General features: G+C 36.6%; 1 protein-coding gene across 1 annotated transcript in view; it reads left to right on the forward strand.

Annotated features, from left to right (window-relative positions):
• The window catches only part of l(1)G0289 (plexin domain containing lethal (1) G0289), a 203,430-nt gene that overhangs the window by 92,218 nt on the left and 88,362 nt on the right, over positions 1-22,850 (forward strand). Inside the window, exon 6 of the mRNA XM_090374888.1 lies at positions 5,033-5,086. Within this exon, the coding sequence (XP_090231014.1) occupies positions 5,033-5,086 (54 nt within the window). The remainder of the gene's footprint in view (positions 1-5,032; positions 5,087-22,850) is intronic.

Consider the following 22,850-nt stretch of genomic DNA (forward strand, 5'->3'; position numbering starts at 1 on the left):
TGGCTTCCATTAGATGAATTTCCTGGATTTTGTGTTAGTAGATGCAATACACATTGGAGAAAGGAAGTATGATCTTTTTGTTTTTCAAAAACAATCCGTTGAAATTCTTTCGGTCATGTTTTTTATGCTAAGAAAAACAGTTGTGTGCATTATTTTTTTTATTATTATTATATATATATATATATTTTTTTTTTTTTCTCTGTATCATGCTGGCAACGACCGTGTACTTTGAGGCTTACTGCATGCTTTCATTGCTTTTACAATACTTTTCAAAAAAGAAATACATGTTTGAAACAAAAGGTTCAAAATTCGTTTTGGAAGGAGACCGACTGCACGTGATTCTCATTTGTTAATGCCAACATTAGTTGTACTGTTGTTTTCATCTTATTTAATAATAATAAGATTCTTTATTAACTTAAATTATGTACATTCATGATTCCGTACACAGATAACCTGGAATCTACAAATAAATTGTCTCTGCAAGTGAACAAACTTGTATTTCATTAACTAATAAAACAGTACTAAAATAGAAGCAATATTTACAATAAGTATAAGGTTCAAAACTGACCTTTCTGATTCTTCTCATCATTACATAGTTCATTCCCGTTCGGAAACATTTATTTTCCATTTTCAATACAACGCTTTGCCTTTATTTCTTTGTTGGAGTAATCTTTTAATGATGTGTTGTACAAGGGAGGCCTCCTTTCCACTTCACAAATAAACTCCTCTGTGTTAAATATAGTCTTCCTCAAAGTATAATAAACAAACCAATTAAGGCCAACCACCCCATGCACAGGGAGAATGTCTCCTCAGGCTACGCAAACGCCAAGGCGTATGTGCTTGTAATGCGTCTGAAGGCATTGGCAGGCATTTTACACCAGCTTCCATCATCCTACGCAGCGTTTGAAGTGCTCATCTAGTTGACCTGCCTTTACCCTCTCTTTCCTCTAAAACCGGGCATTGGAAGGTACCTGGTATTGGAAGTAAGATACCAACATGCTCTCTCTCTGTGACTTTCATTCAGGAAGGTGTTCCAAAGGGATCAGTACCGATCACTCTTTTTGTTCTTAGAATTGATTCCATCACTAAACAGCTTCCAAACACAGTTGAGGTGTACCGTTATGCGGATGACCTGTCATTCCCAAAACGTGAGATCTATTGAATGACAGCTTCAGATATCACTTAATAAAATATAACAATGCGCCTGTCTTAATGGCTATTGACTCTCACAGCAGAAAACATATGCTATCTATTTTTGTAGATGATGCACACTTCATCTGGATCCTGAACTTCAAATTTCCAATGCCACTACTAACATCAGATTTCAAGGATTCATCCTTGAGAATAAATTAAATTTCTTTGACCATATTAAAAATGTACGTACTTCATGTTTAAAAAAGTTAAATATACTCAGAACTTTATCCACCCTAACATGGGGTGCAGATTGCACCTCCTTGCTTCGGTTATACAGGGCATTAATCAGATCCTGTCTCGATTATGGTGCTCCTGTCTATGATTCTGCCAGAGCAAGTGCTTTGCGCTGGCTTGATCCAGTTCAGCACAGTGCCTTGAGGATTGCACTTGTTGCTTTCAGAACATCGCCAGCACATAGCCTCTACATTAAGACTTATGAGCCCCCACTAACTTTATGTAGGAAAACACTGCATACTGAAGTATGCTGTCAAAATACAAAGTTTTGCCTTGTATCCAATTCAGTCATACTTTTTCAGTCCACCATTAGAAAACCTCTACAGAAATAAAACCAGCTGGTCATCTCTTTCTTGAACTGATGCAGGTTTCAAATGTTTCCATTCACTCTGTACAACAGGTAGTAACGTGCGCTCAACCACCATGAACTCCTCTACCAACCTATGACACTTACCTCTGCTAATGGGGAAAGAATATTCTACAAGCATCAAATGTGAAACAACTTTATGCAGTTTAGACTCACAGATATATTAATTTTTCTCCAATTTATACAGATGGCTCTAAATCTAACTCAAACATTGGAGCAGCAGCAGTGTTCCTAAATACCACTATCCCACCTGAATTCAGTATTGATTCCATTATAAATCATTATAGGCAATTAAACTAGCCTTAGAAAACCTCTGTTCTGACTGCTCATTAAAATTTGTTATTTGTATTGATTCCTCAGCTCAATCATGGCATTATATAACTCCACCAACTGGTCACCTTCTGTTGGATTTTGGCACAGTCTGGAATTTCTGGTAATGAACTGGCTGATAAAGCTGCAAAAAATCCACTACCTTAGATTTTTCATATATTCATGATCTGCTGGATTTTGGCACATTCTGGAAGTTCTGGTAATGAACTGACTGATAAAGCTGCAAAAAATCCAACTACCTTAGATTTTTCATATATTCATAAACCATTGACAGTTCGAGAACATTGTGCACTTTATTTAAAATACTCCTACTTAAAGTAATAAATGGAATAGCACTGAAAAGCTAAAATAAAGCATTCAAGGCTTATATTTGAAAAGCTATAAACAGAGCATTATATTTGAGATTTGGAAATGAGAGTAGCCTTGGTCAGGTGAAGTTTTTACGGCTCTGGCAAATAGAGAAGTTTTTTAAATTTTTTTCTGTTTTATTAACTTAAATTGGCATATTAACTTATTTTCTAGAGTACCTTTATATTCCTAGTTATGATACTTAGTTTAATTTTTTTAACTTCGATAGAGATTTTTTAGTTTATTACATAGTATTGATAAAGGTATCCAATCCACGTGTTTTACAGCTTCAGCAAACGGGAAGTTTTTAGCTATATTTAGCCGCTTTATTGACTTAATTGTTATATAAACTTATTTTCTATAAGTAGCTTATAGATCTAGTCAAGATCCTTGGTTTATTCTGAATTTAGATAGCGGGATTTTGGAAGTTAATTAATACTTACGTGTCCGTGGATTTACCGTTTGTAACTTGCCGCCATTGTTATACAATACAACGTAGTATCCCATACTAGATAGCGTTAGCTTAGGATAGTATAGTTATATAATATTATCAATTAATCAGTAAAATTTATTAATCTTGTTAAACTTCATTGTCAATTAAATTGTACATTTTTAACTAAATACGTATAACAACTTAGATTTTACACACGTAATGTTATTAATTAATACAGAACTTGATACTGAAGTTATATAACGAAACTCGGAGATAATACTCGATACTGAAAAAAAAAAGTATATATAATACATATATATGTATATATATAAATTTATTTTTAATTGTGTTAAATTGGTTTTTAATTATTTATTTTTTACTCTAACATTAATGTAAGTTTTCGTTTTTTTTTTTGTTTTAATTTCTGGAGAGTATCATACGGAAGTGTTCTACGTATACTATATCGAGGTAAACTCCTTGTTATTTTCAATGTCAAATGTTGAATATCTGAAATAGGTAGAACTAAGTTTGACAAGCAAAATACAGACTTCTACGAGGAGGGAATTTTCAGTTTGAAACATAGATGGGAAACATACATAACTGTGGGTGTTGACTACATGGAGAACTTTTAACATGCCTTCCAAATTTCATGAGTCTGCAATTATAGGAAGTATATGTTTGACAAAAAATTTGAATGCACCTTGTAGTCGAGGAGGCATTCAAAAACGTTAAGAAAAATACAAAAACCAATTTAAAGTTGGAGACAACTTTAAATTGGTTTTTGTATAATGAATAAATTGGACTTGTGCTTAATTTGTCTTAACTGTCTTTGAGTTATTTCTAACATTGAATGATTTTGTTTAAAATCATTCAATTTTGTTTTCATCGAACTATTTACGGACTTTGTCAAACAGCTTCAGGAAATATTTCCCTTCTCCTGATTCTGGTAACTTTGATCAGAGATCCATTTAATTCAGATATTAAAAGATGCAGAAAATTTAACTTACTTGACAGTCTTGTGAATCTCATGTGACATCTTTTGAAGCTCCTTTTCAGTCAGCATAATTTAGCAGAGTTTTATTACATCTGTGTCCTTGATTATCTTCATCTTGCAAACGATGCACTGAAGTATATAATGCTATTTTGCACAACATATTTATGTGAAAAGGTGTTCTGCATATTTTTGTATGTGAAATCAAAATATAGAAACTGATTAAATGGTGAACCAGACCAAAGAATACAACTTTCCACTGTTGAACCAAATGTTATTATTGTTCTTACTTTAAAGAAACATCCTTCATGTAATAAGAATTAAATTTTGTAAAAATTAATTTTTGTAATTTAAATGCAGTTGAACAACTAATAAAAATCTATTTATATTAATAAATATACTTTTTCATGGACATATTTATTATTACTTTTATTATTATTATTTATTTTATTTTATTATTTATTATTTTTTTTTCAAATAAGAAATATTTATAGGCAGTCGTCTAAGTGGTCTAATATTTATAGTGGTCTAAGAAAATTGAAAAGGGGTTCTCAAACTACTGAAGTTTCAGGCTTACAGGATTTTCAGAGAAGATTTTTTAATCCTTTATACATGTAATTGCCTAAAATGCATGCATAAAGAATATATACAATGTACAAGTTAGTGCAAATGCATCATATTAGTATGCAGCTAAACTCTGAATTAGCAAAAATATGCAAAGGCAGCATCAATTAAGTTATATCTCGTATTGTTGAATACCTTCATGAGTTGCCACGATAATGCATTACTTCGAATAAGTAACGCTTCACCAAAGGAGAAGACTGTTACTTATTCTCAGTGGATACAGTCTTCTCCTTTGATGAAGTGTTACCTATTTGAAGTAATGCATTATCATGGCAACTCGTGAAGCTATTCACAATATGAGATATAACTTAAACAATGCTCCCTTTGCATATTTTTGTTAATTCAGAGTTTAGCTACGTACTAATATGATGCGTTTGCCCTAACTTGTACGTTGTCTAAATCTTTCGCAGCCTGAGGCTAAAGCCCTTAATGTATTTCAGTCATAGAAGGATATATATAATTTGTAATAATTTTAATTATTTCAACATTGTCATGCTTTCCTTATTTTTAGGTACTTCACTTACAGTGCAGTGGGATAAAGTCAGTTTAAAGGAGGAAGTACAAGGTGAGATAAGTTTTGTCCACTGAGTTTAAATATTTTTGGATTTTGAATGAAGTGGTTAGCATTTTCATTTGCACCACTTTTTTTGTGTGATAAATGTAGTACAGTGGATTCCGGTTATTTGGGTCACCGATTAATCGGGGCAAACCTTAAAAAACAGAACCAATCGAGAAAATAGCCAGGGTTTACTTCGCTTAATTGGGACAACATGCCGCTTAATCGAGGCAAGAGACTGCAGCACTGGAGATTACCCTACGATTGTCTGTTACCGTACCACGTAGTTTGGGGGAACTTCTGGAGGCTGATGCTGCATAAGCTCATACACTTGCTTTCTTGCATCACATGCCACTACTACTACTACTACCATAAAACAATAAAAACAATTAGCAGTCACCTGTTTATTGGGCTTTTCTTGAAATCTATCATAAACGGACAGTAAACTCAATCTTACTGAATTTGCGATAATACCAACAGCTGGAATTCTGTGGGTTATTATGGTGAAATGTGTTTTCACTTTCATGAAATCTTCAATCATATAAAAAAATTAATTTTCAGATCTTCTCTTCATTCTTATTTTTAAAGCTTTGTAACTCGTTACTCTGTTCTCACTTGTGTGTGCCATGTTCTTTGTTATTGATTGCTTAGCTTTTTACCGTTTTAAATTTTAATCCCCACTCTGCAAATGTCAGTGAACAGAAATGTCAACTGGTTAGTATGTACATATTACAATACGTATTAATTATTCCAATTATCACGTATATTCTTCCGATTTTCATGTATCATTTAATTTTTTAATTGGTAAGGATAAATTTGTGCTTAATATATCTTTACTTTTATAGCCTGTGCATAATATTCCTCCTATTTTTGCTCATTAGAATCGCTGTTTAATAGAATTAAAATTCAATTCACAAACGTGATCACAATGACCGGCGCTTACTACACATCGTGTAGCGAACAGTACCTTACTATGGTGAGTCCATCGTAACATGATTTGATTGTACAGTGAACCAATTGTAAAGCAGAGTCCATTGTATTTTTAAATATTTATATGAAACTTCTGATAATTGGGGCAGCCACTTAATTGGGCCAAAATGCACTAGTCCAGATGTGTCTCAAATAACCGGAATCGACTGTACCTATATAACTAGGCTTATGACATTAAATTTAGCTCCAATGATAGAAATTTCTGAAAAGAATAGCAATTTTTGCAAAATGCCTTTTAAAAATAGAAATATCCTACATAGTTAATAACCTAAGCCATTCAAGAAGTAAAAAAACAAGTTTTAGAACTCTTATGTTCACCAAGTAAAAGAGATATTCTTCCAAAACATGATTTTCATTTCATACTTGGAGCCAATTCACTTGGAGAACCAAACAATTGCTTAAAAATACTGAAACTGAGTTATTTCTTTATCTTGTAATCCTGATAGATATAAAATTTATCAGGAGTTAGAAATCGAGGACATGAATAATACTTATAATAATATCAAGCCAAGAAAATTGCAGTGCTGTTTATATTGGAAGTTTGTCGAGATTTAGAACTGAAATCACATTGGGCATGCAAGCTTATTACCATAAAAATGGCATAAGGAACAGCTTATTACAAATGAATTTTCATACTGCCATAGTAAAAACAAAATTTACAAATTAATAAAAGTTGAAATTGTAATGATTGGATGTTTGGAACCATTTGTTTTTTCTTGGTGCAGTCGGATAACCAAAAATTCTATTAATTGTTTAATTGCAACTAACTTTTTTCAAAAATATGGAATTTAAAAAAATGTGTTCTTGCAATCACAGTGTCAAATAACGAGTGTATCCTGGGTGATTTCCCAACATTCCTTTTATCGCTTATACACTGCTGTGCAAAATTTAAGGACCAGTCAGGTTTTCACCTGAACCTTCTCATAGGAGTGGCCTGGATATGGGAAAAGGAATCCAAAGAAATTTCGTGAGGTACAGGAATGATGAAGGAAACAAAACGGTACAGAAGGACTTTATTCAAAAATGACAACATAGCACTGGTTGCCATGCTACAGATGCATCACTGCCAAAGATGGAACAAAGGGAAGAGATAGCAGATATGGCCACCCCTAATATCGATGCAGACTTTGCACTGCCTGTCCATACTTAAAACATTGTTTTTGATAAGTTCTTGTAGTAACATCGTCCATTCCTCTGTCAGCGGCATCTTCAGCCAGTGAACATTTTCTGGTGGGTGTGGACGTGCCACTAGGCATCTCCCCAGAATGTCTCATATGTGTTCGATGGGATTTAGATCGGTGGTGAACGGGCAGGCCAATCCATACAAACAATGTCCTCACTTTCCAAAAGCATATCAGCAGCTGCAGTGTGATGGGGTGTGGTGTTATCGTCCATAAACACGAAGGGCCAATGGCACCTCAGAACAGAAGCACATGGGGAAGGATTACCTCAGTACAGTAGCGTGCACCAGTTACAGTACCACCTTCCAGTATCTGGAGTTGTGTCCAAGGTAATACCTCCCCAGACAAGAACACCTCGACCACCATATTGATCCCTTTCAGTGATGTTTGTGGGGTGATACTGTGTGCCAACCTCTCACCGGATTATCTGACATCCATGATCACTGCTGAGACAGAATCTACTCTCATCAGTAAAGAGTATCTTAATAAAGATTTTGTGGTTGTAACCTTTAGAAATAGTGTTGGTCCTTAAGTTTTGCGCACCAGTGTATTACTCTCTTCATATGTTTTGTCTGACTGTATCATAATCCCCAGACCCATTTCTTCCTGTACTGTTTTTAATTCGACAACACCAAGTGTAAGACTTTGCATTTTATTCATTAAAAAAATACTGACACTTTTCTGATCATCTTTGAAGCTTATCCAAGTTATCCTGGCAGAGCACTGCTTAGTGCTGATCATTAACTACTCTTCCAGTCCACATTTGCTAAATTTAGCATTGTGTGTTCTATCCCTTTATCGATGTGATTTATGAAAATCGGAAACAACGCAATGAAGTTGTCATAAATTTACTTTACTGCTCTTTTTTTTGAATGGAGCCTAGGAATTTAAGAGAGGTTTTAGTCATTATTCTAAATATGAGAACAGTATTCAACATCAGGGATCCTTGAAGTCTATCCAAGTTATCCTGGACGAGTATTTAATGACCAGCACTAAGCAGTGCTGGTCATTAACTACTCGTCCAACCTTCACACCTGCAAAGTTTGGTATTGTGCCTTCTATCCCTTTATCGATGTGATTTATGAAAATCAGAAACAACATAATGAAGTTAGGTCATAAATTGACCTTACTGCCCTGTTTTTTTGAATAGAGCCTAGGCATTTAAAGAGAGGTTTTTTAGTATTATTCTAAATGTGAAAACAGTATTCAACATCAGATAACCCAAAACTCTATTAATTGTTTAATTGCGATTAACTTTTTTCAAAAATATGGAATTTAAAACGTGTTCTTGTAATCAATATCATATAATGAGTGTATCCTGTGCAAACCACAAATCAAGGAATAATTGTGGTTTGTACAGAGTTGTTTAGAAGAAAAACAATTCCCAGAACAAAAGAGAGAACATAGATTTTTGAATGCAGAGGAAGCAATATTTGCTTATGCCAAGAAAGATTGGCAGTCACGGTTAATCCTAATGAAGATATGTGTAGTTCTTTAGAAATCTAAGCATTGTTGAAGACTAGAATGGGAGTAACTGGTTCATTTTTGCCAGAAATAATAAAAGATTAATTGACCAATATGGCAGAATAAACATAAGTTGGAGAAGGATGTTATGTAGTGGCTTTCCAGAATATATATTTCCCTTATATCACGTGAATATTAATATAGTTTATTTATCTATTAACTAAATCACTATACATTAAGATAAGGTTTCGGGGAACCTTGCCAGAACCCATTCTCAGACCATACATAGGCTCTTGCCAGCCTCCTGCTTGCTGAATATCTCAATTCCAACTGCACATTGAATTGTCACTTCATTCAATTCATTGAATTAAATTGAGACTTTCTACAAGCAAGAGGTTGGCAACAGCCTATGTATGGTTTGAGGATGGGTTCCAGAAACATTACCTTAATGTATAGCAATTTAATTAATAGCTAAATAGACATGTCTTAATATTCACATGTATAATAGTGGTCGTTGTAAAAATCTAGAATAAACAAATCACATGTTGCCTCCTATGAATTTCAATTGGAAGATATTTGACAATTTAGCAACCCTACAGTCCTTTCAATCAATCAGCAGTACAATAGAAGAAAATTTAAAGAACCACTCTTTATAAAAATTTTTGGGGCTCTATAAACAGAAAACAAGTTTATAGAATTTGTTTGACATTTCAACATCCTTAAAGGGACAGTCAAAGAAGACTTCAAAAAACGAAAAAGAGAAAGCTCCTCAAGACAAGACAGCCAACTCTTCCCCTCCCCAACACCATCCCTATAGTTTTAACATGGAAGTTTTTTGGGAGTGAGTCTTAGCTAACCATTCTTAAACAATCCTGAGGCACATTTGAACGATAAGAAGCATTGGGCTCCAGGATAACCGACCTGGCAGTCTATTAGTGGCCAGTTAATAAGATGTTAGCATTCAGACCCAGGCCCAACATAGGTATAAAACGAGCTGTTAACAGGTAAGCTGGTTTCTTTTTTTACTTACTTTATTTTTTTACCTTTATTTGTAAAAGTGAAAATAAAAAGTAAAAAAAAAAAAAAAAAAAAAAATTTACAAATTATAAATAATTGGATGTTTGTAGTAACACAAATTAATTAATAACTAATTGTAAGTTTAGTAGTACAGCCAAGTATAGTCTGATAATGAGTTCTGGCAAGAGTCCCAAAATGTTACCTAATTGTATAGTGCATTTAGTCAATAAGGCTAAATATACTGATTTTTAAAAAACTCACGTGGTATAATGGTGGTTATTTAGAGAGAGAAATTTCATGGAAATTTAGAAGGATGGAAGTTTCTCCTCCCTGCTGGAGAATCAAAACAGCTCATACCCGGTGAGGCATGGATGCTACAAGATTTCTAAATGTGTCTTGTGGTATCTGGTACCAACACATAACCAGCAGATCCTTTAACTCCTGTCCGTGGTTGCTGTTCCAACACAGACCACAGATGCTTGATGGGATTGATGTCTGGGGAATTTGGAGGCCAGGACAATACCTGGAAGTCTTCCTCATGTTCCGTGAACCAGTCGAACAATCTGGGGGCAGTGTGGCATGATGCATTATCCTGCTGAAAGACTGCACCGCCAGAGGGGAAGACCATTGCCACGAAAGGGTGTACCTGGTCAGCAATGATGTTTAGGTAGGTGGTAGATGTCAGAGTGCCCAGCACATGGATGACTGGACCCAAGGTATCCCAGCAGAACATCGCAAAAAGCATGACACCACTGCCACAGGCTTGTTTTTGGCCCACAGTACATCCAGGTGCCATCACTTCCCAAGGTAAATGACGCATGCGTACCCAGCGGTCCACGCGATGCAACAGGAAACATGATTCATCGGACAAGATGACCTTCTTCTAATCACTCAAGGTCTAGTTTCGATGCTCGTATGCCCATTGTACATGCTGTCACCAGTGAACCGTGGTTAGCATGGGCACTTGGAGCAGCCTGCGTCTCCGCAGCCCCATTTTCAGCACAGTTCGATATACTATGTGTTGTTACACATTACTTCCATCACCAGCATTCCAATTACTGCCAAGTTGTGCCACAGTTGCCCTACTGTTGCCACGCACCGTCCCAGAGAGCCTTCGCTCACCTCGAGCTTCAATGAGCCGTGGTCATCCAACACCTCGCCGGCAGTTCGTGGGTTCCCCTCCACTAACTACTTTCGGTAGGTACTAACCACGGCTGACCGTGAGCATCCCACCAGCCATGCTGTTTCCAATATGTCTGACCTAGTTGTCTGGCCATTACATTTGACATTTGTCAAACTCTCTTAAGTCCACTGCCTTTCCCATCTGAAGAACAAGAGTAACACTGATTAACGGAACTCCGTATTAGGTGTTTTTTTTATACCATGTCCCAACCCGCTCAACGCGCAGTAGTTCACCTGCAGTTTCTTCGATTTGCATAACGACTCGCTGGTTTTGACTCATCGATGTATAACAAGGATATTATTAGCAATACTGCATATTTCATTTATTCAATCAGTTTTTCAAACATTAAACTCAAAATGGGACTTCAGTTATTGTAAACATCACATTATTACAATAAATTAGTGCAGGAAATTGTCAGTTTTATTTTATTTAATTCTTGTGCCATTAGTCAATGAAGAAAGTACATTCTTTGAATGTGTAACATTACATTTCAGTTTTGCTATAAAAATTTACAGAATATGACTCATTCAAAAGTCGTATCTCCTGCTAAATTTATAATTGTGCATTGCCAATCACTGAAAGATTTTACTACAGTGGCAGTGTTATATTTTGTGTTTGTGAAAAGGATGTAACATGCAGAAAAAAAATTGCGGATAGACATGTGAAAGTAGCAGAAAAGAAAAAGGAAACCAAGCAAAAAAAAAAAGAAAAATGACACATCGGTTGCATTTTAACTGAGCCACATACCTTGAGAAGAAAAAAAGTGACTTTTCAAAGGATCTTTGTCTTACCTTGATAAGGGCCACCTTTCAATAAGTAAGTAATCCCTTTTTAAAGTGATTTTGAGAAAATATTCTGTAAATCAAAATATTTCAGACAAAATTACTGGAAAGGGAAGAATTATCTTAATGACGTTTTCAATGGCAATCACGAACTTCATTAAGATATTGGAGAAAAGTGCATCTGGATGTCGGTATGAAACAGCAGGTGCTTGTGGCCATTATATTGCACATTTTTGCTTTTTGGGAAAATAGTTGAAGAACATTCTCATCTACTGGAATTTGGGGAGTACAATGTGTACAGAAAGGATAGACAGGATATCAAGGGAGGAGGTGTTATGCTGTTAATTAAGAAAAACAAAATCAAAAGAAGTGCATCCAGTTGTGATATAGATGAACAGTGCACTGTTGAGTTAGTTTGGTGTGACATAAGCATTGCAAAAGCAAAAATAAGAGTAGGAGTGTGTTATAGGCCAAATGACTCAAATGAGTACTATGAACAATTGTACAGAGAAATAATGGGCTAGGAAATCAGAATGTCTTATAATGGGGGATTTTAATTTATCAGATATTGACTGGAACTTGTGGGTTGGTCATTCGCACACTAGTAAGACTTTTGTGGATTTATTGGATAATTGTTTTCTGCAGCAGCATGTTTGAGAGGCAACCAGAGAGGGTAATACTCTTGATCTGGATATCAGCAGTGATCATTCGTGTATTAAAAATTTGCAGATAAAGGAACCACTAGGTGGCAGTGACCACAGTGCACTGATGTGGGATTTACTTAAAGATATAATTACCATCAGCGGTAAAGGAAAGGGTTTTTGCTTCCGTAAAGGTGAGTACAGTGGTCTCAGACAGTTTTTAAATTCTGTACAGTGGGATCAACTGATGATGTTATCAACAGCAAATTCTAAGTGGGAAGCATTCAAGGGATTAATCTGTGGAAGCTACTAAAAGTTTCATACCTATTAAGAAATATTGTTCAAGGTTTAGGCCTAACTGGTTATCAAATGAACTAATGAGACTCATGACAGAGAAGAAAAATGCATGGGATGCATATAAATTATCAGGCGACACAGAAGCCAATGGCAGATATAAGCTAGTCTGTAATCAAGTCACAAAGGAGGTTAGGCAGACGAAGGCAGATTACGAGAAATCTTTGGCAAAGGATGCTAAGAAAAACAGCAACAATTTCTTTACTTTTATAAACTTTAAAAGGAAGGGGTGAACCTGATTGGACCACTTGATATCAATGGTTAGACTATTGATGATACTGCTCAGATAGCAAACAAACTGAATGAGTATTTTGCATCTACATTCACATATGTTTGGAATTGTTTATATTTTGATTTTTACATTCACAGTTAAGGTTTGAAAATGCCAGAAAATTATCAAATTGTATCAGGGTGCTTAATGATTTTGTAATAACTGAGAGCAAAGTGGAGGAGAAATTGTTGAAGTTAAACATAAAGGCACCTGGGGTGGATGGGATCTATCCAGTTATATTAAAGCAGGCGGCAAAGGAAGTAAGCAAACCCTTAGCCATAATTATGAGAGCATCCTTGGATTCAAGCGAGGTCCCCACATCCTGGAGATGTGCAAATGTATCCCAAATTCACAAAGGGGGATCGAAGGGTGACACGAGTAATTGCAGACCAGTTAGTTTAACTTCTGTTCCAGGTAAAATAATGGGGTCACTGGTTAAAGATGCATTGCAGGATCATCTAGACAAGACTGCAGCAATAATTCAGACACAGCATGGGTTTGTTAAGGGAAAGTCTTGTCTGACAAATTTGATAGGTTATGATGTGGTTACAAAGGAACTGGATGCAAAAAATAATATTGATATCATATACTTGAATTTCAGGAAAGCTTTTGACACTGTTGCTCATGGAAGACTACTGTATAAATTGGAGCAGAATGGTATTAAGGGAAAATTGCTACAATGGATAAAAGGATGCTTGAGTGGGAGAAGACAGAGGCTGGTAATCACCCTCTGTCTGTGGTGCTGCTCTTTGTGGATTAATGTTATTAGTGGAATCCCACAGGGTTCGGTGTTGGGTCCACTGTTGTTTTGTATATTTATCAATGATATTGATGAAGGTATATTAGGCTTAGGGTAGAAGTTCACAGATGATACAAAGGTTAGCAGGATTGTTAATGACAGTAATGGCAGTGTGCTGCTGCAACAGGATCAAGAAAATTTGGTCAGATGGGCTGAGAAGTGGTAACTGAAGTTTAACCTTGACAAATGCAAAGTACTGCATATGAGTAGAAGTAACCCCAGAGAAACATACCAACTGTGTGGTGCTACACTTAAGGTGGTAGAAAATGAAAAAGACCCGGGAGTAATTGTGCAGTCAGATATGAAATTTTCTGAGCAATGCAGACAGGCTGCCAGGACAGGTCATGGGGTATTGTCAATAATATATAGGGATTTTGCTAGCAGGGAAAAGGAGGCGATTGTCCCTCTGTATAAGCCAATGGTCAAGCCACACCTTGAGTATTGCATACAGGTCTGGAGGCCTCACTTTAGGAAGGATGTAGTAGTAGTAGCAGTGGCATTTGATGCAAGAAAGCAAGTGTATGAGCTTATGCAGCATCAGCCTAAAAAAAAAAAAAAAAATCACACCATTCCCTCCAAAATGCCTGTCCAGTTCCTCCTTAAATTTATTCAACCTATCAAATTCCACAACGACAGATGAAAGTTTGTTCCAGCAATTAACCACCCGCTGGCTAAAGGCAAATTTCCGCATATCTAATCTACATCTGTCTTTTCTTAATTTGAATTTATGCCCCCTTAGGTTCGTAATCTGAACAAGTGAAAGATTCCCATCAGAATTCAGCGTGCTCAACCCATTCAAGGCCTTATACACCTCAATCAGATCACCGCGCAGGTGCCTAGTCTCCAGCCACTACAATTTGCAGAACTTAAGCCTCTCTTGGTAAGAGGATCCCTTCATTCCCCTCACCAATCTTGTTGCCCTTCTTTGTACACGCTCAAGTAAATCTACATCCTTCCTTGAGTACTGCGTACTCAAGGAAGGATGTAGATTTACTTGAGTACGCAGTACTCAAGGCGTGGCCTGATCATTGCCTTATACGGAGGGACAATCACCTCCTTCTCCCTGCTAGCAAAATTCCTATATATCATTGACAAAACCCCATGACCTGCCCTGGCAGCCTGTCTGCATTGCTCAGAAAACTTCATATCTGACTGCACAATTACTCCCAGGTCTTTTTCATTTTCTACCACCTTAAGTGTAGTACCACACAGTTGATACGTTTCTCTGGGGTTACTTCTACCCATATGCAGTACTTTGCATTTGTCAAGTTTAAACTTCAGTTGCCACTTCTTAGCCCATCTGCCCAAATTATCTAGATCCTGTTGCAGTAGCACACTGCCATTACTGTCATTAACAACCCTGCCAACCTTTGTATCATCTGCAAACTTCGACATTAAGCCTGATATACTTTCATCAATATCATTGATAAATATACAAAACAAGAGTGGATCTAGCACCGAACCCCCTGTGGGACTCCACTAATAACATTAGTCCACGAAGAGCAGCACCCATTGATTACCACCCTCTGTCTTCTCGCACTTAACCATCCTTTTATCCATTGTAGCAACTTACCCTTAATACCATTCTGCTCCAATTTGTACAATAGTCTTCCATGCGCAACAGTGTCAAAAGCTTTCCTGAAATCCAAATATATGATATCAAAATTATTTTTTGCATCCAGTTCCTTTTTAACCACATCATAATATCCTATCAAATTTGTCAGACAAGACTTTCCCTTAACAAACCCATGCTGTGTCTGAATTATTGCTGCAGTCTTGTCTAGATGATCCTGCAATGCATCTTTAACCAGTGACTCCATTATTTTACCCGGAACAGAAGTTAAACTAACTGGTCTGTAATTACTCGTGTCACCCTTCGATCCCCCTTTGTGAATTGGGGATACATTTGCACATCTCCAGTTAACCTCCCCTGAGTCCAAGGACTCTCATAATTATGGCTAAGGGTTTGCTTAGTTGCTTTGCCACCCCCTTTAATATAACTGGATAGATCCCATCCACCCCAGGTGCTTTTCTTACGTTTAACTTCAACAATTTCTCCTCCACTTTGCTTTCAGTTATTACAAAATCATTAAGTATCCTGCTACAATTTGATAACCTTCTGCCATTTTCAAACCTTAATAATTCCTCATGTGTGAATGTAGATGCAAAATACTCATTCAGTTTGTTTGCTATCTGAGCAGGATCATCAACAGTCGAACCATCGATGTCAAGTGGACCAATCAGATTCATCCCCTTCCTTTTAGAGTTTATATAAGTAAAGAAATCCTTGCTGTTTTTCTTAGCATCTTTTGCCAAGGATTTCTCGTAATCTGCCTTCGCCTGCCTAACCTCCTTTGTGACCTGATTACAGACTAGCTTATATCTGCCATAGGCTTCTGACTCACTTGGTAATTTATATGCATCCCATGCATTTTTCTTCTCTATTAAGAGTCTCATTAGTTCATTAGATAGGCCTAAACCTTGAACAATATTTCTTACTTGATATGAAACGTTTAGTAGCTTCCACGATTAATTCCTTGAATGCTTCCCACTTAGAATTTACTGTTGGTAACATCGTCAGTTGATCCCACTGTACAGAATTTAAAAACTGTCGGAGACCACTGTACTCACCTTTACGGAAGCAAAAACCCTTTCCTTTACCCCTGATGGTAATTAAATCTTTAAGTAAATCCCACATCAGTACACTGTGATCACTGCCACCTAGTGGTTCCTTTATCTGCAAATTCTTAATACACGAATGATCACTGCTCCAGATCAAGCATATTCCCCTCTTTTGTTGCCTCCCGAACATGCTGCTGCAGAAAACAATCATCCATTAAATCCACAAAAGTCTGACTAGTGTGTGAGTGACCAACCCACAAGTTCCAGTCAATATCTGAGAAGTTAAAATCCCCCATTATAAGACATTCTGTGATTTACTAGCCCACTCTATTTCTCTGTACAATTGTTCATTCTACTCATTCGAGTCATTAGGCCTATAACACACTCCTACTCTTATTTTTGCTTTTGCAGTGCTTGAGTGTGTACAGAGAAGGGCAACAAGATTGGTGAGGGGCATGAAGGGATCCTCGTACCAAGAGAGGCTTAAGTTCTGCAAATTGCAATGGCTGGAGACTAGGCACCTGCGAGGTGATCTGATTGAGGTGTATAAGACCTTGAATGGGTTGAGCACGCTGAATTCTGATGGGATCCTTCCACTTGTTCAGATTACGAACCTAAGGGGCATAAATTCAAATTAAGAAAAGACAGATGTAGAATAGATGTGTGGAAATTTGCCTTTAGCCAGCGGGTGGTTAATTGCTGGAACAAACTTCAATCTGTCGTGGAAGTTGATAGGTTAAATAAATTTAATAAGGAAGTACTGGACAAACATTTAGAGAGAATTGTTTTGTGATTTTTTTTTGGCTGATGCTGCATAAGCTCATACACTTGCTTTCTTGCATCACATGCCACTACTACTATGCTTGCTTACAAGATCTTTATGAATTTGCAGTTATGGCCAGACCAAGAATCAACTCATGGTAAAAAAAAAAAATTTTTTTTTCCTTTTTTAAATTTATTAATAACATTAGTCTGTATATGATAAAAGCATTTATTTGTTACAGAATTTGTATCCAAATCTAATTCACATTACTTGTCTAGCCCATGGCTAGGCAGTAAATAGTCTCGTAGGATCAATTCAGAAGAATTTGACAAAAGTAATAAGTTATTTCTTGTGTGAAAAAAGATCTTTGTTAAAGCTGATACATGCATAGCATATTTATAAAGATATGCAACATGCCCTTCCTCTTTCATCAGAGTCTTATTCTGACAATGTGGAGAATGTGGTTACATACAGTAGTTTTATGCTCAAAATTTTGATTTGATATAAAAAAAAAAATGTGGTCAGTGCTTTGGATACTGTAGATGCTGCAGCTATTTGTGCTGCTGAGACAGTTCTTTTTGATTCTTTGGTTTGAAAACATTTGCTGTTCATTGTGACTCATTTGGCTTGGTTCCATTGAAGAGATAGGGAAAATTCTGTTAGAAATTTCAGATCATCCCTGGAGACATAGGAGAGAAAATAAGAATAAATGCAATGGTGTTTAAAAGAAAAAGAACTTTAGATTTTATATTTCAAGGAAAATAAATTACTTTGTTAATGGAAATGGATAGGAATTTCCATTTGAAACAGGCATCGAAGGCCCACATCTTTAAGTTTAACCTAATCATTTCTGTCAATGTGGAAAAATCATTCTCTACTTTTAAAACAATTTTGGATAATAAATGCCACAGATTTACATTGGATAACATATAAAAATATATTGTTGTTTACTATAAAAGTTATTTCACAAGTGAGTTGCCTTTGTGAGTGGCACAGTTGATATTGTCATTGTCCTCCCCACACAGGGTGCAGAAGAGCTGATTTCGAATCCCATCAATGACAAGAAATTTTTATGGGCCTTTTTCACAATATGGCTGTTAGTCAGTCTCAGGCAAGGGTAGCGTGGTGGATTTTTTTTTTTTTTTTTTTTTCCAGCGAAGAGCAAACCGACCACAGAACACATGCAATTTATAAACATTATATACAGCCCAATATGGCCTAAGTTGCCAATGCACCTGAAACCTTACAACCAGAATAAGTGAAGTGTAAAACTTTTCGTTAAGCAGTTTTCATAATCCACAGATGGCAGGCATAATGGTGTTTTATATTCATTTGCTTTCTCCAATGCTGAATACAAAGAAATTGTAATTCACTTAACTGTGATAAATTGGTAACAAATGTAAAAAACCGTTACTGCAGTGTTTTGGTGCATATCAGGTGAAAGATGAGTACTGTGAGGAACACCTAGGTGAGAAATTTAGAGCAGGAAGTCATCTGTCACCCACAGTGAGCAGTCAGGGAAAAAACTGGTCACCATAATTGCAAAAAAATAGAAGGTAGACCATAAGACAGAGTGCTTAGATTTTTTGTCAAACACAAAAATATTTGTTGAGATAAATTCTGACTGAGAAGTTTTTTTTTGTCCAAATTTGCTCAAAGAAGCATAACATAAGAACAGGTATCATCAGTGAAACCCTGATGGAATAGGTATTGGAATTAATCATTTAATTTTCAAGATAGCTGTAAGAGCTGATGGTTTTGGCGTCTCCGTAGCCACGTGGGCAGGACAGCAGTGTGTAGCACACGTTTCTTGATTAGACCGGGGTTCGAGCCGGTGACCACCAAATACAGAGGATGTGGAAAGGTCAGGGAATGACCACCGCATATCCCCGTAGCAATATGGCATTATTTGCTAATGCTCCTAAAAACCAAATAACAAACAACAAACAGTTGATGGTTTATGTATTTCTCCATTACATAGGAAAGAGTAATTTGTTACATTTAGGAATTAGTTGGATGTTTGTAAATTTCCATGCAGAAGGAAAATGTCAGTGGAAAGAGTATGAAATAGCAACACAAAATGGAAGTTAGTGCTTGGATGCGTGCTATAAGAACAAGTGGAGAAATGGCTTCAAGACCTGGACACTCTTGACCTGAAGTTTGTTCAGGATTGTTCTGTCTTTCTACTGGAAGGTCAAGGGAGGCCTTCCAATTTCTATTGGAAGGTCAAATGAATGTGTTCAATGTAATAGACAAGATTATAAAAGTAAAATGCTACTGAGTTATCTTTAGATAAAAGTGCAATAGAAACACTGAAATGTAAATCAGGTGGAAATATGGATGGACAGACGTTGTGGTAAATTACTTTTTAACAGACAAGAATGAACTACCATATGGATGTTTCATGTTAAAAAGAAAGTTCCCCAAACTTTACTCTTTAAAAATTGAGTTTGGCTAATTAATAGCCTGTTTGAATATTGAAAACTTTATTGTAGGGAAAATGCAAAGCTGGAGATTTGGATACAAGCCAGTTGCGATGTTCTCTAATTTTAATGGGAGAAACTGTTGCCAAGGAAATAGGTAACAGTTTTTCTAATAAAGATAGGTGGACTAGAACCAGAATGTGTCTGTTACCAATAAGTTGTTAGTTTTTAATCCCAAGTCGGAAGCATGACGTTGATGAGACCCCAGACAATATTTCAGCAATTCATGCTCTTCGTCTACTTTGTCCACAGTTGAAACTCCTAATAGCTGTTTTTAAAAATATTTCCTTTGAATTCCCCACAGAAAATTCCAGAAACGTCTGTTAATTATTACACAGGAAAGCTTTCGGAACTAAATTAAATTTAATTATATGCATGTTGAATGGCGTCTGACACTTAGTTTTTGATGGCAAGCTGGCTTTACTGCCATATGCACTCCTGCAAGTGGTAATGCTTGAAGCATTTTTTAGGATCAAATTGTTTGTGCATGTGCTTTAGTTTTCATGCAGCAGGTACTCCAGTTACCAACAGGCTGGTGTCAAGTCACAGGTCAGGTGTTCATGAAAGCTGTTTTTAAATTTCCATTTTGCTTGCTGACAAGTCTAAAGGAAGTTTTAATTTCAAAAATTAATTAAAAATATGAGGTGTGGCAATTAAATAGTGAGATTGTTGCAATAGAATAAATATAATGAAATGTTTTGTACCTTTCAAGTTATCCTTTTAACACTGATCGTTTTTTTTTTTTTTTTTTTTAATATCTTCAATGGATAAAAAGGAGTTCCGTTAAGTACACTTCTCAGTTTAGCATTAGCAAGGGCACATGATGCAAGAAAGCAAGCTTATATAGCATCAGCCAAAAAAAAAACATACACACACCTTTTTCATTTCACCCATCCACTTGCTCCAAATGTTTGTCTAGTTCTGCCTTGAATCTGTTTAAGCTATCAACTTCTACAATGATGGATGAAAGTTTGTTTCAGCAATCAACAACCCCCTGGCTAAAGGCAAACTTCCACACATCTATCCTACAACCGTCTTTTCTCAATTTGAATTTATGCCCTCTCAGGCAATCATTCTGAGCAAGAGGAAGGATCTGATACACCTCAATCAGATCACTTTGCAGGTGCCTGGTCTCCAGACACTAATCTGCAAAACTTAAGCCTTTCTTCATAAGAGCAACCCTTCGATCCATTCACTAATCTTGTTGCCCTTCTCTGTATTCGTTCCAACAGCTCTACTTCCTTCTTAAAATGATGCCTCCAGACCCGCATACAGTACTCAAGGTTTGGCCTGACCATTGCCTTATACAAGGGGATAATCACCTCCTTATCCCTGCTAGAAAAATTCCTCTATATCATTGACAAGATACCATGAGCTACTCTTGCAGGACATCTGCACTGCTCAGAAAATTTCATATCTGCCTGCACAACTACCCCCAGGTACTTTTCACTCTCTACTACTGTCAGTGTAGGGCTACACAGTTGATACGTTACACTGGGGTTACTGCTTCCTATATGCAGTACTTTACATTTGTCAATGTTAAACTTCAGTTGCCACCTCTCAGCTCATTTGCTCAACTTTTTCTGGATCCTGTTGCAGCAGAATACTGTCATTAACAACCCTGTCGACCTTCGTATCGTCTGCAAAGTTCAACATTAAGCCTGATATACATTCATCAATATCATTATTGAATACAGAAAACAACAATGGACCCAACACTCAGCCGTGGGGGACTCCGCTAATAACATTAGTCCACTGATTACCACTCTGTCTTCTCTCTCTCAGACATCCCTTTATCCATAGCAGCAATTTGCCTCCATTGCAACACTGCTCCAATTTGTTCAGCAGTCTTCCATGTGCAACATGGAATCAAAAGTCATGATTCCATGGAATCAGCAGTCTTCCATGTGCAACATGGAATCAATCATGGAATCAGTATCAAAAGCCTTTCTATGATCCGAATATATGATATCAAAATTATTCATTGCATCCAGTCCCTTTGTGACTACATCATAGTATCCAATCAAATTGGACAGGCAAGACTTTCTCTTAACAAAACCATGCTGTGTCTGAGCTATAACTGAAGTCTTGTCTAGATGATCCTGCAATGCTTCTTTAACCAGAGCCTCCATTAATTTCCCTGGAACAGAAGTTAAACTAACAGGTCTCTAATTATTTATGTCTCCCTTTGATCCTCCTTTGTGGATTGGGGTCACATTTGCACATTTCCAGTCCATGGGTACATCTCCTGTCCAAGGAACCTCTCATAATTATGGTTAAGGGTTTGCTTACTTCCTTTGCTGCCTCATTTAATAAAACTGGATAGATTCCATCCACTCCAGTCGCCTTATGTTTATCTTCAACAATTTCTGTTCCACTTTACTCTCAATTCATTAATTATCTAGCTTACTGCCAGAGTTTAATACACCTCTGGCATTCCCCTCCCTGAATAGCTCCTCATGTGTGAATGTCGATGCAAAATATTCATTTAGTTTGTTAGCTACCTGAGAAGGATCATCAACAGTTGAACCATCAATATCAATTGGAACAATCTGATCATCCCCTTCCTTCTAGAGTTTAGATAAGTAAAAAACTCTTTGCTGTTTTTCTTTGCATCATTTGCTAAAGATTTCTTGTAATCTGCCTTTGCCTGCCTAACCTCCTTTGTGACTTGGTTACAGACCAGCTTATATATATGATAGGCTTCTGTGTCACTTGTTAATTTATAATCATCCCATGCATTTTCTTCTCTGCCACATGTCCAATTAGTTCATCTGACATCTATTTAGGCCTAAATCTTGAACAATATTTCTTACTTGATATGAAAAGCTTAGTAGCTTCCAAGATTATTTCTTTGAGTGCTTCCCATTTTGAATTTGCTGTTCGTAACATCATCAGTTGTTCCCACCGTATAGAATTGATATACTGTATCAGACCAGCATAGTCACTTTTCCGAAAGCAAAAACCCGTCCCCTTACCCTTGATGGTAGTTACCTCTTTGAGTAAATCCCACTTCAGCACACTGTGAAAACTGCCACCTAGTGGTTCCTTTATCTGTAGATTCTTAATGCATGAAGAATCACTACTGATAATCAGATCAAGAGTATTACTCCCCCTAGTTGTCTCCCGTACATGCTGCTGTAGAAAACAATCATCTAATAAATCCACAAAAGCCTTGCTAGTGTGTGTGAGTGACCAACCCACAAATTGCAGTCAATCTGTG

Source organism: Mastigoproctus giganteus, chromosome 1, assembly GCF_048544385.1.
Source record: "Mastigoproctus giganteus isolate SK-2022 chromosome 1, ASM4854438v1, whole genome shotgun sequence".
NCBI classification, from domain to species: Eukaryota; Metazoa; Arthropoda; class Arachnida; order Uropygi; family Thelyphonidae; genus Mastigoproctus; species Mastigoproctus giganteus.